This window comes from Schistocerca cancellata, chromosome 12 (genome assembly GCF_023864275.1).
Source record: "Schistocerca cancellata isolate TAMUIC-IGC-003103 chromosome 12, iqSchCanc2.1, whole genome shotgun sequence".
NCBI lineage: Eukaryota > Metazoa > Arthropoda > Insecta > Orthoptera > Acrididae > Schistocerca > Schistocerca cancellata.
Window position 1 is genome coordinate 56,569,853 of NC_064637.1, and position 20,408 is coordinate 56,590,260.

Consider the following 20,408-nt stretch of genomic DNA (forward strand, 5'->3'; position numbering starts at 1 on the left):
AAATAACAAAGTAAAAACTGGTCACATAGAGGCTATTCCCACCCCACTGCTACTAAGACTGCTCTGCACATGCGTGAATCTGGCAGCTTGGGCACACCAGAAAAATGTTTCTGTGTAGCATCTGGCTGCTTGTTGCTACTGCTGATACAGCTAACGGCCACACCTATACGTGACTCAACCGCGCATGCGCATGAACCCGCTGACAACTGTTCAAATGACCTAATGTGAACCGTTGTGATGTCACACTCATCAGAAGCAGTTTGTTGTTATGAAGAATTGCAGTCTTCGTCCTAAAGCCTTTGACACACATTATTGTTCTGCAGTGGCGGGATACAGTAATATTCTTTTGTCAGAGTATCAGTTCTTACTAGTCAAAATTACAAAAAAATTAACTGAAAACCAAAACGATGAAAAATTCCTGGAATTCTAAAAAATTCCCAGGTTTTTCCCAGTTTTCTCCTGGATGAAAAAAATTCCCAGATATTGCCGGTTGTCTACACCTACAATCCGTATAAAACCTTTAAACTGTTCTCCTTGAGGAGGAGATACGCCACATTTATGCTCAGTTTTGGTGAAAATACAGCAGCATGGAACAATCTGATGATTTGTAATAACTCTATACACTTTTGTCTAAGGTAAAGCAGTATTATAAGAACAGTTCACTTCTGCATGTGCAGTGTTTCTGAATGGTGTAAAGGCTTATTCATAAATACCTCCATAGTTTCAGAAAATGACTGACAGAAAACACACACAAATCAGCAGATAGATCATCTCTCCAAGTTTCAATTTATATTACAGATCATGGTGTAGTTTCAGACTACACCCCTAGGAGCCAGGCATGTCAGAATGCAGCATATTATGGGAGTGGTGTGTCTGTTTTGTGTCCTCTAATTTCTGATGGAGAGTCAATTGTGCCATTCCAGTGACTATGTCTTATCAAATGCAAGGTAAAAGCTGCAAGAGACAAAACAATCCACTGTCAGTACAACACATTCCGTGAGAGTGGCCGTTTATGTGGTGTGCGGAAAACAGACCAGCTAAGACCTTCAACAGAGAAAGTGGGATGTTGTTGTTGTGGTCTTCAGTCCTGAGACTGGTTTGATGCAGCTCTCCATGCTACTCTATCGTGTGCAAGTTGCTTCATCTACCAGTACCTACTGCAGCCGACATCCTTCTGAATCTGCTTAATGTATTCATCTCTTCGTCTCCCTCTACGATTTTTACCCTCCACACTATCCTCCAATACTAAATTGGTGATCCCTCGATGTCTCGGAACATGTCCTACCAACCGATCCCTTCTTCTAGTCAAGTTGTGCCACACGCTCCTCTTCTCCCCAATTCTATTCAATACCTCCTCATTAGTTATGTGACCTACCCATCTAATCTTCCGCATTCTTCTGTAGCACCACATTTCGAAAGCTTCTATTCTCTTCTTGTCCAAACTATTTATCGTCCATGTTTCATTCCATACATGGCTACACTCCATACAAATACTTTCAGAAACAACTTCCTGACACTTAAATATATACTCAATGTTAACAAATTTTTCTTCTTCAGAAACGCTTTCCTTGCCATTGCCAATCTATATTTTATATCCTCTCTACTTCGACCATCATCAGTTATTTTACTGCCCAAATAGCAATACTCCTTCACTACTTTAAGTGTCTCATTTCCTAATCTAATTCCCGCAGCATCACCCGACTTAATTCGACTACATTCCATTATCTTTGTTGTGCTTTTGTTGATGTTCATCTTATATCCTCCTTTCAAGACACTGTCCCTTCCATTCAACTGCTCTTCCAAGTCCTTTGCTGTCTCTGACAGAATTGCAATGCCATTGACGAACCTCAAAGTTTTTATTTCTTTTCCATGGATTTTAATACGTACTCCAAACTTTTCTTTTGTTTCCTTTATTGCTTGCAGATTGAACAACATCGGGGAGAGGCTACAACCCTGTCTCACTCCCTTCCCAACCACTGCTTCCCTTTCATACCCCTCGACTCATAACTGCCATCTGCTTTCTGTACAACTTGTAAATAGCCTTTCGCTCCCTGTATTTTACCCTGTATGCGGACAAGAATAATTTGCCAGGAGCCCAAAGAAATGACGATACGTGCAAGCAGGGAACTGTAGGTACCGCAACATTTGCGTGCAGAACTGTTCCAGATTCAGATGTTACCCGCACTGACTACTCGGGACAATGAGGTTCATTCTGACTTTGATTATGACTTGCAGCTGCTACTGGAGGAAGGTGGTTTCTCACAGAAGTTAGTTTTCAGTCACAAAACCACATTTTGTGTGTGGAAAGGTGGACTGTTATAATGTGCTTGTTTGGAAATGCAACATTCACATGAAATTCTATAACAAATTCGCGATTCACTTAAAGTTAGATATCGAAATAAACGACAGAGGGATAGAGAAACAATTAAAATCGCTCAAAAGAGGAAAGGCCGCTGGACCTGATGGGATACCAGTTCGATTTGACACCAGAGTACGCAAAGGAACTTGCCCCCCTTCTTGCAGCGGTGTATCGCAGGTCTCTAGAAGAGTGTAGCGTTCCAAAGGATTGGAAAAGAGCACAGGTCATCCCCGTTTTCAAGAAGGGACGTCGAACAGATGTGCAGAACTATAGACCTATATCTCTAACGTCGATCAGTTGTAGAATTTTGGAACACGTATTATATTAGAGTATAATGACTTTTCTGGAGACTAGAAATCTACTCTCTAGGAATCAGCACGGGCTTCGAAAGAGACGGTCATGTGAAACCCAGTTCGCGCTATTCGTCAACGAGACTCAGAGGGCCATAGACACGGGTTACCAGGTAGATACCGTATTTCTTGACTTCCGCAAGGCATTCGATACAGTTCCCCACAGTCATTTAATGAACAAAGTAAGAGCATATGGACTATAAGACCAATTGTGTGATTGGATTGAAGAGTTCCTAGATAACAGAACGCAGCATGTCATTCTCAATGGAGATAAGTCTTCCAAAGTAAGAGTGATTTCAGGTGTGCCGCAGGGGAGTGTCGTAGGACCGTTGCTATTCACAATATACATAAATGACTTTGTGGATGACATTGGAAGTTCACTGAGGCTTTTTGTGGATGATGCTGTGGTATATCGAGAGGTTGTAACAATCGAAAATTGTACTGAAATGCAGGAGGATCTGCAGCAAATTGACGCATGGTGCAGGGAATGGCAATTTAATCTCAATGTAGACAAGTGTAATGTGCTGCAAATACATAGAAAGAAAGATCCCGTATCATTTAGCTACAATATAGCAGGTCAGCAACTGGAAGCAGTTAATTCCATAAATGATCTGGGAGTACGCATTAGGTGTGATTTAAAATGGAATGATCACATAAAGTTAATCGTTGGTAAAGCAGATGCCAGACTGAGATTCATTGGAAGAATCCTAAGGAAATGCAATCTGAAAACAAAGGAAGTAGGTTACAGTACGCTTGTTCACCCACTGCTTTAATACTGCTCAGCAGTGTGGGATCCGTACCAGATAGGGTTGATAGAAGAGATAGAGAAGATCCAACGGAGAGCAGCGCGCTTTGTTACAGGATCATTTAGTAATCGCGAAAGCATTACGGAGATGACAGATAAACTCCAGTGGAAGACTCTGCAGGAGAGACGCTCAGTAGCTTGGTACGGGCTTTCGTTAAAGTTTCGAGAACATACCTTCACCGAAGAGTCAAGCAGTATATTGCTCCCTCCTAAGTATATTTCGCAAAGAGACCATGAGGATAAAATCAGAGAGATTAGAGCCCACACAGAAGCATACCGACAATCCTCCTTTCCACGAACAATAAGAGAAAACTTTTATGTCGAATAAGAGACTGGAATAGAAGGGAGAACCGATAGAGGTACTCAAGGTACCCTCCGCCACACACCGTCAGGTGGCTTGCGGAGTATGGATGTAGATGTAGATGTAGAAGTTAATGGCTTTTGTGCCATGTCATCCTCCAAAGTCTACAGGCCATTTTTCTTTGCAGAGAAAACTGCAATCACTTTTGTGCACCAGGAAAACCTATGCCAATATCACAACAAGACAGTGGAGACTCCACTTTGTAACACGGTGGTGCTCCACCACACGTTCTTTCACATGTTCACGATTATATCAATGACTGACTGTGCCTCGGCATTGGATTACACAAGCTTCCCATTGCAATTCTTCTCTTCTTCAGTGGTCCACATGGTTACATTACATAAAACCGTCTGATTTCTTGTTATGGGGTTATGTCAAAGTTTAGGTGTTCCTGACACCATTGCAACTTAATCTGAAATATTTGCAAGAAAGTGTAATAAACACGATCGTCGATATCGGCCTCGACATGTATGGCAAGAGTTCAGCTACTGAAGTTTGTCACCTCACAAATGATGTCCATACTGAACACCAGCCATGTGAGTTAAGGACTTTGAAAGAATCTCTATCCACTGATGTACATATATTTCTGTATGTCTTTTTGTTTTCGCACAGTCGGCTTCTGAAACCCTGGAAGTACTTATGAATCACCATGTACACACAATGTGGTGCACCCTTTAAATCACAATATACGATAATCCTCTTTCCATCGCCCCCCCCCCCCCTCCCCCTCCTTCCTCCAAAAAAGGTCACAAAACCAGTTGTTCAAAGAAGATATTATCTAGGATGTTAAATATTATGTAGATTTCAGCGTGAAACAACACACCATGTAACTGCAATAATACAGGGTGGTTACAATTAAACTTTCGCTACTTCAGAGGGCTCTAATTAAAATGAGCAATCTTACGACAATGAGATTTCGTGGAAAACGTCTTTGAGGACATGTGGCACAGAAATAACAAATAAAGCCTCGAATGAAGCACATTTTAGTTTCTACGTGAGAGGGTTTTAAGGATACTATTTCACAATTGTTTGTAGCACTTTTCAAATGGTGGATCGTGGAATGTTCAGCTGTGCACTGCTCGTCAATTGCACATTGCATCCAGCATTCTCAATAATTGTGGCACAACTGGCTGCCAACTTCTCCCAAAAGCATTCCCAACTGCCGACTTTCAATCCTGCTGCAGAAAGAGTACCTCTTCATACACCGGGCGATCAAAAAGTCAGTACAAATTTGAAAACTGAATAAATTACGGAATAATGCAGATAGAGAGGTACAAATTGACACACATGCTTGGAATGACATGGGGATTTATTAGAACTAAAAAAATACAAACGTTCAAAAAATGTCCAACAGAGGGCGCGTCATCTGATCAGAATAGCAATAATTGGCATAACAAAGTAACACAAAGCAAAGATGATGATCTTTACAGGAAATGCTCAATATGTCCACCATCATTCCTCCACAATAACTGTAGTCGAGGAATAATGTTGTGAACAGCGCTGTAAAGCATGTCTGGAGTTATGGTGAGGCATTGGCGTCGGATGTTGTCTTTCAGCACCCCTAAAGATGTAAATCGATCACGATACACTTGCGACTTCACGTAACCCCAAAGCCAATAATCATACGGACAGACGTCTGGGGACCTGGGAGGCCAAGTATGACTAAAGTGGTGGCTGAGCACACGATCACCACCAAACGATGGATGCAAGAGATCTTTCACGCGTTTAGCAATATGAGGTGTGTTTTACCAATAAAACCCCATGTCATTCCAAGCATATGTGTCAATTTTTACCTCTCTATCTACACTATTCCGTGGTTTATTAAGTTTTCGAATTTATACTGACTTTTTGATCACCCGGTACTTTAATGAACCAATTCTCATGCACTACTGCAGTAGTTGTGATAAAACAGCTTTACAAGTAAAGCCCTGTCCATCTCGTCCAGACTCCTGTGCAACTGCAGTGCACCCCGATGCTCTCATTTCGACCTTACATCGTCATACCAATACTGGTACCTGGCGGCAAGTCGTGAGACTAATATTACTAGTGACGCAAATCCTGCAGCGCACAGTCTGAACGTCATTTCTATAAAGTTGAGCACCCGTACAGTAAATAGTTTCCCCCGTCTACATCGGCTCGAGTAGCAAAAGCTTAATTATAACCACCCTGCGTGATGATGTGGGACGTTAAACACTATTTAGAGCTCGGTGTAAAACAACACAGTTAGCCTCTCGCCAGTGCCACACAGTATGTAAGTGCAATAATATGTCATTACTTTTTTGGCGTCAGCAGGCTGCTTTGCGACGTCGATCTTTGGCAGAATGAACTCCCCCAGCAACTTTACCACCTTCTGGCTGGGCGGCCCTGTGTGTACGTGTGTGGCAGCGTGCCAGCTGAGTTTCTGTTGCTGCTGCTGTGGCTGTGGCTGCCGAGCGGTTGCAGCAAAGTGGGAGAGCGAACCGGCCTGCCGGCTCGCAGAGGAGCTGTCCTCCGTTTGGCCCAGAGGGCGGATTTCACCAGTCTCCACATTGCACATGAACATGTTGTTCTTGCCAATATTTACCTGTTTGGTCAAAATTGCAGTGTTAAGTCAGTGTGAACACAATACCTAAACTAGAAATCTATGTACCACAAAGGATATCATGTCTGTTACACTAACTTGGGTCCCACTAATATACAGGGTGAAACACAACTCCGCAGAAAACTTTTCAGAGATGCTGTAGGATGAGCTAAAACAAGGAAAAAATGTGTAGTAAACATGGGCTGCAAAAACGCATACCTTAACCCTTTTAGTGCCAGACGTTTTCTCAAAAGATCATGTTAAAAGTGCTATGCGATTTTACAGTAAAATGCAGACCTCTGCCATACTTGCAATAAAATCTAAACTAATGCATAAGGGAATGTAATTTTTTTTTATATTTAGGGAATGCTGCTGGCTACAGTAATATGTGCAATACACATTGTCAACGAACATATTTTCAGAGAAAAAAATTATTTTCATGATGCGGTTTATCGAAATAAATTAAAACTTTGATTTCAGTTTACTCTGAGACCCATCAAATGATGATATACTCAAAAATTTCAGGTATATATGGAATCTCTGTAGTTTCCTTAACAAAAACATCATAAAGGAATACAAAATTTTTTATTTCACTAAAGAAAAAATCAAAAAGAACATAACATTACAAAAAAAAAATTGTTTTGCTCTGAATGTGTTCTCAGTTCTTCAGTCATAAATCACTGACAAATGTGAGGTTGCAGTTATGACAACTACTTGCACACATGCTGACCAACACATGTAGGATGCAGTCCTTTCTTGCAACAAACACATACTGTTCGTGAACGATGCTTCTTATCCTTTGTAGAACAAACACTACAGTAGCGTTCCTTTCTCTCCAGAAGAGTCTCTACACCATGTACTGTTGGAGCAGGTACATTTATATCTATTGCACTTGTGGTTGCAGTCCTTGCCTGAAAACCACTGTTGAGAAAGTTTGCAAATGACTATGCTGTTAAACTTCAGCCGTGTCAGTGGTTTGTCCCTGGGGTTTAGGCTTTCCTTATACAAAACGTATGCATTCAGCAACATCCTGGCAATTATGCTGAACACTACCTTCTTCCACATTTTGACACTCCTCCTCTCATCTAAATAGCAGTACGCCATCATATCAGATGAGTCAATGCCACCCATATACTTATTATATTCAAAAATAACATCTGGTTTCTTGACCGACTGTCTATTGCGAATTGTCTTTTCTGATGATGTAGCAGAGGATTACCTACTCACAAGGACTGGATTTCTCTGTGATTTCTTCTGTCTGAAGCCACAGAGAAGTATAAAAGATTTCTTGAAAAACTTTAGCTGACCTACAGCATAATTCGACAGAAGACCACGTGGTAGGAATTTTCTGTTTCTTCTAATTGTTCCCGTTAGATAAGTGCCGACTGAACACAGCTTTTCTGCCAGAGGAATAGATGTAAAAAAGTTATCGCAAAACACATGGTAACCTTTTTGCATGTAGCTACCAAGAGCTAGTAGTTTCATGACGACTACATATCCCAGGCATTTCTCTTTTATTTCGTTTTTATAATCATCACTTTTTGCATCACGGTATGCACAAAACCTTAGGCAGTAATTTACTACTGAATCACACAGCATCCAAAATTTGACTCCCCATCTGTGATGATGTTTATTGGGAAGGTACTGGATTAGCTGTGAGTGCGCCTTTGTCCCAACAAGACTTTCATCAACACTCAGTTGCTGATGTGGAGTGTAGTAGCGACGGAAAACATCGTTGGCAATATCCACCAACACTTTAAATTTGGCTGTTTGATCGTATAATAGGTGACCAGGAGGGTGAAGTTTCAAATTGTTTACAAAACGTAAGAACCGCAGCAACAACTGAAAGCTGTTGCATGACAACATCTGCGAAAACCACAGTGTCAACAGGTTTGCATCAGTTGACCAATAACTAAAAATAGTCAGTTTTTGTATCAGTCCCATATTCAAAATCACTGCTATAAAAGCCCTCATTTCTGCTACAGTTGTTGGTTGCCACTGTTTGATTCTCGAATTTGGCGATAAATGCATTGACTGAATCACCTGGTGAGCGTATCTGTTAGTCTCAGTCACCATAATCGTAAGAAGCTGCAGCGAGAAGAACAAATTGAAAAAATCAATTGGTGTGGCGTTTGCTGGTATATGTTTAGGGCCTGGTACTCCTGTATACACAAAGCTTGGAGGGGGCGGATTATCTGATGCCTCATCCATTATTTCAACAAAAGTATTTGCACTGCAATTCAGTTGTGTTTGGTCGTCGTCATTTGCTGACGCACAATCGTCACTTGAAGAAGAAAACGACGAGTCCTCTTCTCCACCGGACATCTCATAATCCGATTCACTTTCTGCAAATCCTGCAAATTCATCTTCACCTCCACTACTTATCATATTTTTGTCTAAATCACTCTTATCAAACCGCAACTTCTTATTTGACGACGCCATGCTGCCGCAAAATACTCGGTAAATAAACACCACCAGAGAAGTTTATTTTACTCAAAATATCACACTGACAATCAAAAAGATCGATATGCTGTGCCTTCGACCTTCCTTCTGTGTCTTCGCTAGGAAATACAAACAACTTTGCCTTCAAGCGCGGAAAAAATGAATGAGAAGGGCATCACGATCAGATCGTTACTGGCATTATTCGCCGAAAATCTGGATCACGATCAGATCGTATTTGGCACTAAAAGGGTTAAGATCAATGAGCATTTACTCATCTTTGCTACTGTGTAGTGGACCTCTTCTACTGAAGAAGTGCCCAACAGCTCTTAAGGTATGCATTTTAAAGCCAACATTTACTAGACACTTTTCTCTTCTTTTTGTTCATACTACAACCTCTGAAAGTATGTTGGCGGAGTTCTGGTTCACCCTGTGAACAGGATGAATGTAAGTGTGGAACAGTCTTCTGAAACAAAAACAGGATAGCAAAAACAGATATTTGAAGTCAAGTAGTATGACATGGCAAAATCTGCGAGGCTATGTTACTAACTGGGCCACCATTTTGAAAGCTGCCATCTTGAGTGCAACACATTATTTTCAAATAGAAAGGGTATGATGTGACATACAAAACAGATAGAGAATAACATTAAATAAACAGTGATGATGTGTTGGTGTAGGTGCACTACAACAAGATCTTTAGTGTGCACTACAATAAAGTCTTCAGCGCCTGTATTAAAATTTTATGAGAAGTATGTGGATAAACGTTGCAGAATAATAAAACTTTAAAAATAAAAAAACACTTAAAATCATATAGTACACCCTTTTAGAGAGATCCAATTTACTCAAGAGTTATTGTTGCAACAGTGCATACTAGTACAAAAATGCTTACATTTACAGAACAATAGCCCAAGCGGTTCCACGGTACCAGTTATTGACCCAAGCTGAAACACCCATGTTAGTATGTGATATAGCCTCCACGGGTGGCAATTCAGGTGCTGACCCTACCATCCACTCTATCGTACAGATTGTGAATAAATCCTGGGAGACATTGTGTCACACCTGCTGGCCAGGTTCTGTAAGAGTTGGTTGACAAGTCACACAAGTCACTTCTCAACCCATCATACCCCTCAATTGGGGGACAGACCCAGAGATTATGCTGGCTGCCAGGGAAGTTGCTCCACATCTTGCAGAGAATGTGAAGTTTTGTGGGCATGTGTGGGAAAGCATTATCCTTCTGGAACAATACATCATACAACAGCAAAAAAAACGAGTCCAACAACATTCTGCACATATCGAGCACCGGCAAGTGCCTATACAGCTCACGTTTACCATAGGTAAACGTGAGCTGTAGCTGGTCACATACCACACAATAAAGGCCTGAGATGGTGCCAGTGTGTGTGTGATGAATGTACTCTATGAGACAGTGCTCACCAAGTCTACATTGTGTGCTCAAACAGCCATCACTTGCGTACAAACAGAATAGGCTTTCCTTGCTGAAGACTGTGACGCACCATTCCATCTTCCAAGTTTTTCTCCGAGGGCAGCATACGAGCTGTGCAGGTCGATTGTGTGGCTCGAGTGGAAGACTGGCTAGGGGCTTGCATGCCTGCAGTTCTACTGCTATTAACTGCTTTTGCAACAGTGTGTGTTGACATGTCTGGGCTCAAAAGCCATCTTATCTGTGCTGTGACAGCTGAACTATCTGCCACTGCTACCCTTACAATATGACGATCCTGGTGGATGTCTGTGCTGTGTGGACATCCAGATCATCATCTACAGTTAAGACAATGTTCACGTGACCACTGATACCAGCATCGTTGCACAACTGACGCAGCACGTCCAATGTGTGTGACAATTCTTTGAATGCCACTCTGAAGGCCGGCGACAATTTGACCCCTTTCAAACTTGTTCAGTTGGCTATAGGAATTATGAATGTGTGTCTGTAACATGGTTACCTGCTTGCTTCACATTTTTGCACCACACTGAGCCTTATGGCTGAGTATTCCCTCATTAAAGGGTAGACACAGATGACCCTCTGGTAGCTATGTCACTATGTTATCTGTTGGGGGATAACTTTTTGAAGCCATTATCAGTACATCTACTAGTCCCATGAACAAAGAGAGAGAGAGAAGCATCCCTGTTAGAACAGAGGATTTCAAATGAAGGCATCCATACCAACAGTGGAATGGTTAAATTTCTCAAAGTTTTGGGAACCTGGCTTTTGCACATGAATAGAGAACTGGACAATTGAAAACAGCTAGAAACAAAGCAAAATCAGACAGTTTAGTGGTATCTTTCAGTATGGGTCTGAAGTCCTGTACTCTGTGCATCTTGCAGCAAACTGAGATCAGCTATATGTCAATTATGAGAATTTTGGTACACGTGTTAGATAAAGTCTACGAGGAATGAATGACGCAGATAACCGTTATCTTACAACGCTCCAGGATACCCACTGAACATATCCTGTAGCCTTTGTGTGTTATCTCCAGCATGTGTATTGTTAGAACATGTGACTTAAGTGCAGAATTAATAAACCTAAGCTCAAAAGAAAGGCACTGTAATTTTTTCCAATGTAAATTTCTGCCTGTAAGTTATGTCACATGACCCCCTTGTCATTTGAAAACAACGAATTGTATACAAACTTTTCAGTTCAATAAACTTTACCAACAGCCGTACACTTTAAGATATTTTATTTTGAAAGCAACCAGTTTCGGCAATTCATTTTGCCATCTTCAACCCCATGCACTTTTTTCAAATCAGCGAGCTTATCATATAGCACCATAAAACTGGGTATCGTGAATCCCAATCGTCGTGCACCTGGTTCATATGATAGCGTGACAGCAACTCAAAGTTGCTGTCAAGTTTTCATATGAACCAGCTGAACAATGATTGGGATTCACGATAACCAGTTTTATGGCACTACACGATAAGCTCATTGATTTGGATGAAGCGTATGGGGCCTGAAAATGGCAAAATTAATTGCCAAAACTGATTACTTTTGAAATAAAATAAAATATCTTAAAGTGTACGGCTGTTGGTAAAGTTTATTGAATTGAAAAGTATGTACCAGCCGATGTCCCCTGGCCATAATGGACTAACAGAGATTGTATACAAGGTGGTAGCTGCCAAAATGGTGGCCCCTTTCCCCCTCACGGTCCCCCCCTCCCCCCATCTGATACTAATAGACTTTAAAATTCTGTATATTCACCTCCTTTTGGGTTAGAAGAGGGTTTCCACACTTTTGGACCATCCTGTACATTAATGGACTTCCTGAGGTTAAGTTCCCCCGATAGGCAACAGACAAAGTGAAAAAAGAACAGGAAGGGCCATGTGGTGGGATTGGGGAATCTTAAGTAGGATGACAATATTGCACAACTGGTACCCGGGTAATTCAGTGAAGTTTAAGAAAGGAGACTGTACCAAAGACTAAATTCAAGTATACAATTTGATACCTTGTAATAGTACTATACATCTCTGTGAAGCCACGTCCACACTGATGTTTGTAACACATTTCAAACAATGATTCTGGCAACTACAGCTGACCCTTGTTTGCAACATGCTGCAAACCCATTTCAAAAGGTGGAAATAGCTGCCTGAGCAGTGATGGTCCAGATTAAAGGAAACATTTCCTGCCAGCATTACTGCATCTTACCACTGCACAGCACCAGTGTCTGTATATGTTTCGGTCATATGGATATATGCGTTTGCTTGTATTGCTTCCCGATACTGAAATGCAGTGGACGAAGCCACATGTTTGGAATTGATGTTACTTTATATGAGGCAGACGAATGCCTAAGGAATGTCACAAGTTCCAGTAACTAGAATGTAAATTAAAACAAGACTTTTTGAAAAGAACAACTACTGTATTTAACACCAGCAGTTGCTGCATCAGGATGCAGGTTTGGTCGTAAATGGAACCGCTTTCCTGAACTGTGTGTTTTTGAAATACATGGTTCTATAGTATTTATCAGAATTTTGAATCCAAGGATACCATTCCAGTAAAGCTACTGAAAGCTTCATCTACAACAACCACTGAAGTGCATGGCAAATGGTACATTCCATTGTACCAGTTCTTAAGGGTTTTTTTCCTATTCCATGCTCTTGTGGAATGCAGGAAGAATGATTGCTTAAACACCTCTATGCATGCAGTAATTAGTCTAATCTCAATGGTGTGCTCCCAAGTTTTCTGCTGAGTCACCAATTCCATTTATGCACAATATTTTGACAAGTGACCCAGCCATCATCTTCAGATACTGGGCATTTTGCACAAATGAAAACAACTCAGCAGAACACTCAGAACACCACCATTAATCAATTGCATAAAAAAAAAAAAGAAAAACACCCAACAGATCACAAGTCCAATCTTGTTTTCACAATCACTGCAGGCGAGATATATAGGAGGTTTCAGTATAGTACTAGATTTATCACTTGGTTCCAGAAATTCTAAGCTCGCTTTCATGGAACAGTTTGCATCTCTCTTCTAACATTTTGACAGTTCACTTCTTTGTGTTTTCTTCCACAGTCAGCCTATTTTAAGTCATTCCTGGAACTTCTACGTTACATTACAGTCCAAGAATGAGAGCTACATCTCTCTCTCTACATTTGTTTAATTTTTTTTTTTTTTTTTTAGGATTAACAGTGCAGTGCCACGTATCAATATACTTTTCTCGACACCAGACATAGAGCAGCAATTGGTCCAGACACACTAATGAGAAAGATGCAGACAATGCAAGCACACTGCAAGAAATGTTTCCTTCCAATGTGGACAGATCCCTTTAACGAGAAATGATGTTTCAAACTTGTTAAAAACAGTGCAATAAACAAGTTTGCAACAAAAACATGTTTCCAGTCCCAGCATGGACATGGCTTGATATTTAGAGAGAGAGAGAGAGAGAGAGAGAGAGAGAGAGAGAGAGAGAGAGAGAGAGAGAGAACTTAAAATCTTAGAAGAAACCTGCACCGAAGAAAGAGAAAAATTAAAAAATTAAAAGAGCAGGAATTTGGGTGATTTGGGTGAATAAGGAATCAAGCACACAATTACATGTTGCACAAACAGAACAGATGAGACTGGGAATAGAGATGACAGGAGAGCAAAATAGGGAAACTTTACAGCTTCATGCATCTTTTGGAATGTTTGTTATTATTTCAGTGAGCCCTACAGTCATTGGCATCTATTTGTGTTATACAGTTTATCCCTGCTGTATTTCCTTTTCTTTACTGATTCTCCGTTTTCTCATTTTAATAAAAAAAAAGCAATTTTGTACTTACACTGAACTCCATTACCCAAACTGTTACTGTTGTTTAGTGTTGTAAAAGTATAACAACAAGGAGGAATCATGCAGAAAAACAAAGGAAGGATGACGACAACAGAAAACAGAAAAAATGCACACGAATATGTTAGTGTTTTGTGAAGTCATCGGGCAGTGTGAGATAAAGGGGCTCTCTTGTAGCTACCAAACATGGGTGGCTAAACTGTGCTTATTTTATACTTAAGTGTCTTTCAGCACTGCATATTATTGACCATTCCAGATAACAGTGGTTACATTCCTTACGTGTTCTAACTGCAGGCTGAATGTCCCAATCGAGACAAAACCAGCTGTTGTCTTAACAGTAGAATGCCACACCTGTGAGATTCAGATCCTGAAAGCTTCACAGTAATTGCAGGCGATGATTGAAATACTTGTAATTTTCCAACGGCCAATTGTCAAGCTAATGCTGTGCAGTTGAGACATCTTTCGTCTTGCAGTGTCCCCCACATTGCATTCAGCACCAGGTTTTTATTCACACTACTCTCAGTTATACAGTTATCAACCTAAAGCTTTCAACCCATGCAGGGTGGCCAATTTATCTTGACAGTCCCAAGAAGCAAAACAAAAGTGTATCAAGCAAATGATGTTCAGATAGCAGGGAGACATTAACCAGTATGATAGCCTTCCTTGTAACTTTGTTACTAAGACAATGAGCAGCAGTATGTCTATTTGAAATAGTACCATACAGAGTGAGGCAAAAGTATGTTAACATTAAGTGGGTGCTCTCTCTTTTGTCTTTTTGTTTTTTTTCCCCCCTGCAGATTAAACCATGGTGTCCTGATACTCTGTTGGGGAACGAAAGAATATTGCTGCCTGGATGGAAGTCTTTCAGTCCCCAGGGATTGAAGAGGAATAATTCAAGGCCTGGACAGTACGGGATGTACCATTGTGCCTGACAATTGGTAGGATCTATGAGAAGCTTGTAAAGATGGGTCCATTCAAGACTGCTGCAAGGGAAACAGTGGTAGAAAGAGATCTGTCTGAACAGAACAGATCATCGTTGTCCACGGAGCGACTGTAGCCAGCCCACCTACGTCCTCGCGCAGACTTTCTCTTGAGTCTGGAATTTCTCAAAGGTCAGTAGTTAGAATTTTGCACAATGATTTAGGAATGAAGCCATACCACTTGCAGATTGTGCAGCAGCTCACAAAAGCGGACAAGCAAGTACGTGCGAGTGCTCCACAAATTATATTGGAAACGGTGCACATGAAGCCTGACATTCTGTTCATGGTTTCTGATGAAACAACAATCCACACTAGTGGTCATGTGAACATGCACAACTGTGTCACCCGGGCAACCACACACACCCTGGAAGTTCGAGAGCATGTGCAGGATTCCCCTGAGGTAAACACCTGGTGTGTAGTGAGCAAATATGGAGTGACTTCATTCTCCTTTTTTGAAGGACAGACTGTCAGGGGAGAGAATTACCTTCCCACACTCAGCACATTCACAGGGAAGAATGCATCACTTCCCATTCTCCAGCGAGGATACTTAGAGGACAACGGCACCACTGCCTGATACAGTCAGACGGTTCGGGATTACCAGCATGACACGTTCGGTAAATGTTGGATTGGTGAATGTGGTCCTCTACCACAGCTGGCACCTTCTCCTGACCTGATGCTATGTGATTTTTGGTCAAGGGTCGTGTCTACGCCAGCAAACCTAGAACTGACCACCTAGCAACCTGCAGCACCGCATCACTGAGATCATCACTTCTATCTCTGCCCAAATGGCCCAGTGGGCCTCAAAATTAACTGTGCACAGACTATTATTTTACTTAATTTTATCTATTGTTTTTCAGTGTTTCGTCCAGCGACTGTTTACTTTCGTAAAATGAAGAACAAACAGCCTTCAGTCATAAGTTGCGTTTATTTACTGCACTATGCAGTTTAACATGGTATGATGTCTGCTTCTGTTATGCAGTTGGTATACACAATACACATCTTTAATTTAGCAGTACATACTGGGGTGTGACTATGTATACATCAAAAATGTAGACTTTAACGGCCGGAAATATCATGTCCATTATAATTATCCGTGCTGTTATGCCGTGGTCGGCTGATGAATTCTGTATCAATTCCCAACGTTTCGTCTCCGAATGCGAGAGACATCTTCAAGGGGGTCCGTAGCTCGATGGAAGGTCCAACACACCCACTGGCTCAGTAGCGAGACAGTGGGTGTGTTGGACCTTCCATCGAGCTACGGACTCCCTTGAAGATGTCTCCCGCAATCGGACACGAAACGTTGGGAATTGACACAGAATTCATCAACCGACCACAGCATAACAGCCCGGATAATTATAATGGACATAATATGTATATATCCCAGTGTGTACTGCAAAATTAAAGATGTGTATTGTGAATACCAACTGCATAACAGAAGCAGACATCATACAATGTTAAACTGCAAACAACTAAAAAAAAACTGATGTAAATCACTAAAAAGCACCTGAAGATCAGCCTCCAGGGCTCGAAATTCATAGTGCAGTAAATAAACGCAACTTGTGACAGAAGGCGGTTTGTTCTTCATTTTACTCTATATTTTACTGAGTAAGATATGTGCCAAGTTAAAACACAGTAACCAAATGCATTGTTTGTAATTTCACATAATTAAACATCCATTTAATGTTAATGTCTTTTAGCCTCACCCCATATATTTTTTGTTCGGTAATCCACTTCCTCTCCTCTCAAGATCTGTTCAGAAATGTATTCTAATGTGTAAACGGACGGACGCACGCACTCATGCACACATACCTACCCCCATGCACACATGCACACCAGTTGGGCTGCAGTGCTGGGAAGTCTTGTCAATGTGCCTGACAACTGTTCAACATATCAACTATACAGTGGGTAGTTAACTTCACACCTTTCATTATTTTAAATTGAGCCACACTTCAGTACTAGGAAAGTTGTTGATATCCTATACATGCAGCTAAGAATATTTGGGTGCAAGAACACAGAGGGAATAAAGCCATTATTTGTTACAGTGCAGTTTCCACCAGACAACTTTGTTAATGGTTTGAAAATAGCCTATTGAGAAAGGAGTCAACTGAAGGTAATGATTAGTTGGATTGTCTGTCATTCAGTTTAGTGCGTTTCCAGCACTGCGGCACACAAAGCAGAAGAAGATTGTAGGGAATGGACAGTCATTCCTGTACGTGCATTTGAGGTTAAGCACAAGAGGAGACGGAAACACTTAGTGAAGCAACAGCTATTTGGCACAGAGTTGAGAGTCAATGCTAACCTGAACATGGAACGGTGTTTTGCTGGGGAAAGGTGGCACAGATGACCTTTGCACAACAAGCCTAGTTTGTGACTGGGCGTCGAAGTTTTGTCCCGGAGATGTTAGAGGCAGTGGCTGCTGCTGGCCAAGTGTGTGGCTCACTGACTCCTAGAACACACATACACACATCATACGATCCAAGTCAAAAGTCGTAATAGTCAGCTGCCACATCCTAAAGTAGCAGCACTGTGAAGCCTGAGTATCTGGACGGCTGGAAAACCGAACGACACTCGGTACGTGTACCATGGCTCTGTGATCACTTACACTTCAAAATCAAAAGTTGGTAAACACTGATGGGATTTTTATTATTAAACAACACTGGCATTACAGAGTGCTTCACTGTCAAGTTAAGAGGCTTTTGCTCAGGCTGCACTAATTACCTACAACATAGTAATGCTATTTTTGCTATCTTAAAACTACAACTGTTTTTAGTTCGTAAATTAGCTGGTACACTAAAATTGTGTGCCGGACAGACTCTAAATCGGGACCTTTGCCTTTCGCAGGCAAGTGTTCTACCAACTGAGCTACCCAAGAACGACTCACAACCTGTCATCCTCACAGTTTTACCTCCACCTGGTTGAGAGTCATTCTTGGGTAGCTCAGTTGGTACGGCACTTGTCCACAAATACAAAGGTCCCAAATTTGAGTATCGGTCTGGCACGGTTTTAATCTGCCCGGAATTTTCATATCAGCACACACTGCACTGTAGAGTGAAAATTTCATTGTGGACTGCTGTTGTTATTGTTCACTACTATTACTGCAAAATTGTTGAGGCTATCTTGGCCACTTGTTGACATGCTAACTGCTTCTGTCTCTTGGTCTTTGGACAATGTTAATTTCATAGTTTTTCTGACATTTTGCTAGCACAATGACTGGCGAAACATCAGAAACATCTTTGAACATCAAGATCCCGAGACAAAACCTATCAGGCAATATTATTATTATTATTATTATTATTATGTTTGATTAGCAGCAGCAGTATTGCGACCATCAAATGTCTGTAAATCATCAGTGGTATTTATCCTAGTATTATAATCCAGTTCTTCATTATTATAAACGAAAAAATCTCTCTCAAATATGCAAGCTAATTGCTCGACTGACTTTGGTATGCATCCCCTCACAATGTATGTGCACACTACTAACTAGTGCAAAACAGGCATGTAGAATAAGAATATACTGTTCATTATGACCAAAATGCATAAACACCAAAGCACAACTTCAGCTTAGACTCACTTAGCATATTTACCACATCGTTACTGCAGGATATGCATTGAAAAGTGACAAGCATTAGATAGAACTCTGAAAAAGAGATCATACAGGAAAGCAAAGTCTAGTGATAAATATTGCAGTCAGTCTCTCTCTCTCTCTCTCTCTCTCTCTCTCTCTCTCTCTAGACACACACACACACACACACACACACACACACACACACACACACACAAAATTGTATCCTAACTCTCGCACAGAAGCAGGAATAAGGTTGTATAAAACAACTTCAGCTGCATGCCAATTTGACCATACCAGCATCATCTTTAACCGAGCGCTATGTGCCTTGACTACAAAGTTTCCAGATAGATACGCACACTAAAATCTAAGGCACTATGGTGAATAAAATGCAAAAGAAGATGGTATTCTTCTAGAAGCAAAAGCTGTTTTTCTGGCAAGAATGATGCAAAAATACACTGTCAACCTATAATATGTGAGTAAGCAGAAAAAAATGTGTTAGACCTTCAGAAACATGACATCTGCCCAAAAGCAGTAAATAGTATGCACAGGACTGTTGAATGTGAGAGCTGATTGTTAGTTGCCACAAGTTCCTTTATACAGCTGTAAGACCCAGCACCCAATCAGCTGTCATCTCTGACGAAATACCTGTGATGCTCTGGGCGGCTGTATCACCACGAACTTGCCACCGTCATACGGTTCCATTTTAAATGGTACATAAGTATTGGCAAGTTTCAGATACCTGCCCGTACCATCCTGGTCTGTACCAATATTCCTCACAATTAAAACCTAGAACAAGGTAATAATTTAAGTGTCAAAAGCATCATCAACAGCTGGGCCTTACAAGTAACTATTGGGACTTCAGCTCAATTGCAACGAAGGCAGCAATAACCACTTGCCGAGCCTTATCAAGCTCAAAAAAAAACTCACCCCCATTACCAGATTATTTTCTTACCACAGAAAAATTTGATAATCAATAAATAGGAAGTGACTCGGATCTCTAAGTACACCTTCAAGTTTTCACAACACAACATCGGTCCACTAGATTTCGAGCATATTTTTTCTGAAATACTGTTCCTTCACATTTTGGCCACACATGTTAGGACCAACTTCCAAGTGAGCAAACGGACAGAATACTCATTCTGAAGATGACTAAAATATCAGGTGAAAAAATAGGGTCTCATCAGTTGCACACCAAGTATCTAGTGGATTGTGGATCTCAAAATTTTCTTATACTGAATACTCTGTTTAAGATTTGCACTAGCAACAGTTTACATCTGAACAATATTTCAACTGGGAACCTGGCAGTAATATTCATGTGAGACATAAAAGTTGGGCATAAACTGCTTGTTAACAATTTACTAACACACTGCACAAACTCTGAATTGGTACCACCACCATAATAACTAGACATGGCACATCGACGCGTGACAGCAGTAGTGCCTTCGACTGTGGAATTGTGAAACACAGCACAGTGACTGGGGATATCTTTTATTATGATTGTGATACGTGCACAAAATTTACAAGCCTGGAAGATTATGCACTGCCACCTCACAACGCTGTGACTGGCACATATTCAGCTGAAATATCATGTTCAGTTGTAAGAAACTGGCTGCCTCCACAAAGAATGCCGGAAATGTGCAAAATACCCAACAATGTCTAAATCCTCTTACGTTTCTTGCAGTATTTGGGTGACTTTTATAAAGAGGCTTTAAGTGA

The 20,408-nt window shown here is 41.0% G+C and overlaps 1 protein-coding gene across 5 annotated transcripts in view; it reads right to left on the reverse strand.

Moving 5' to 3' along the window:
* LOC126109623 (lysine-specific demethylase 4B-like) overlaps positions 1 to 20,408 on the reverse strand; it is a 387,367-nt gene that overhangs the window by 278,511 nt on the left and 88,448 nt on the right. For 3 of the 5 annotated variants that reach the window (XM_049914665.1, XM_049914666.1, XM_049914664.1), the window contains exons 13-15: positions 19,338 to 19,478; positions 17,427 to 17,573; positions 6,151 to 6,438 (exon numbers count right to left, since the gene is read on the reverse strand). In XM_049914665.1, coding sequence (XP_049770622.1) covers positions 6,151 to 6,438; positions 17,427 to 17,573; positions 19,338 to 19,478 — 576 coding nt within the window. The remainder of the gene's footprint in view (positions 1 to 6,150; positions 6,439 to 17,426; positions 17,574 to 19,337; positions 19,479 to 20,408) is intronic. The other 2 variants (XM_049914668.1, XM_049914667.1) reach the window with 2 other exon arrangements.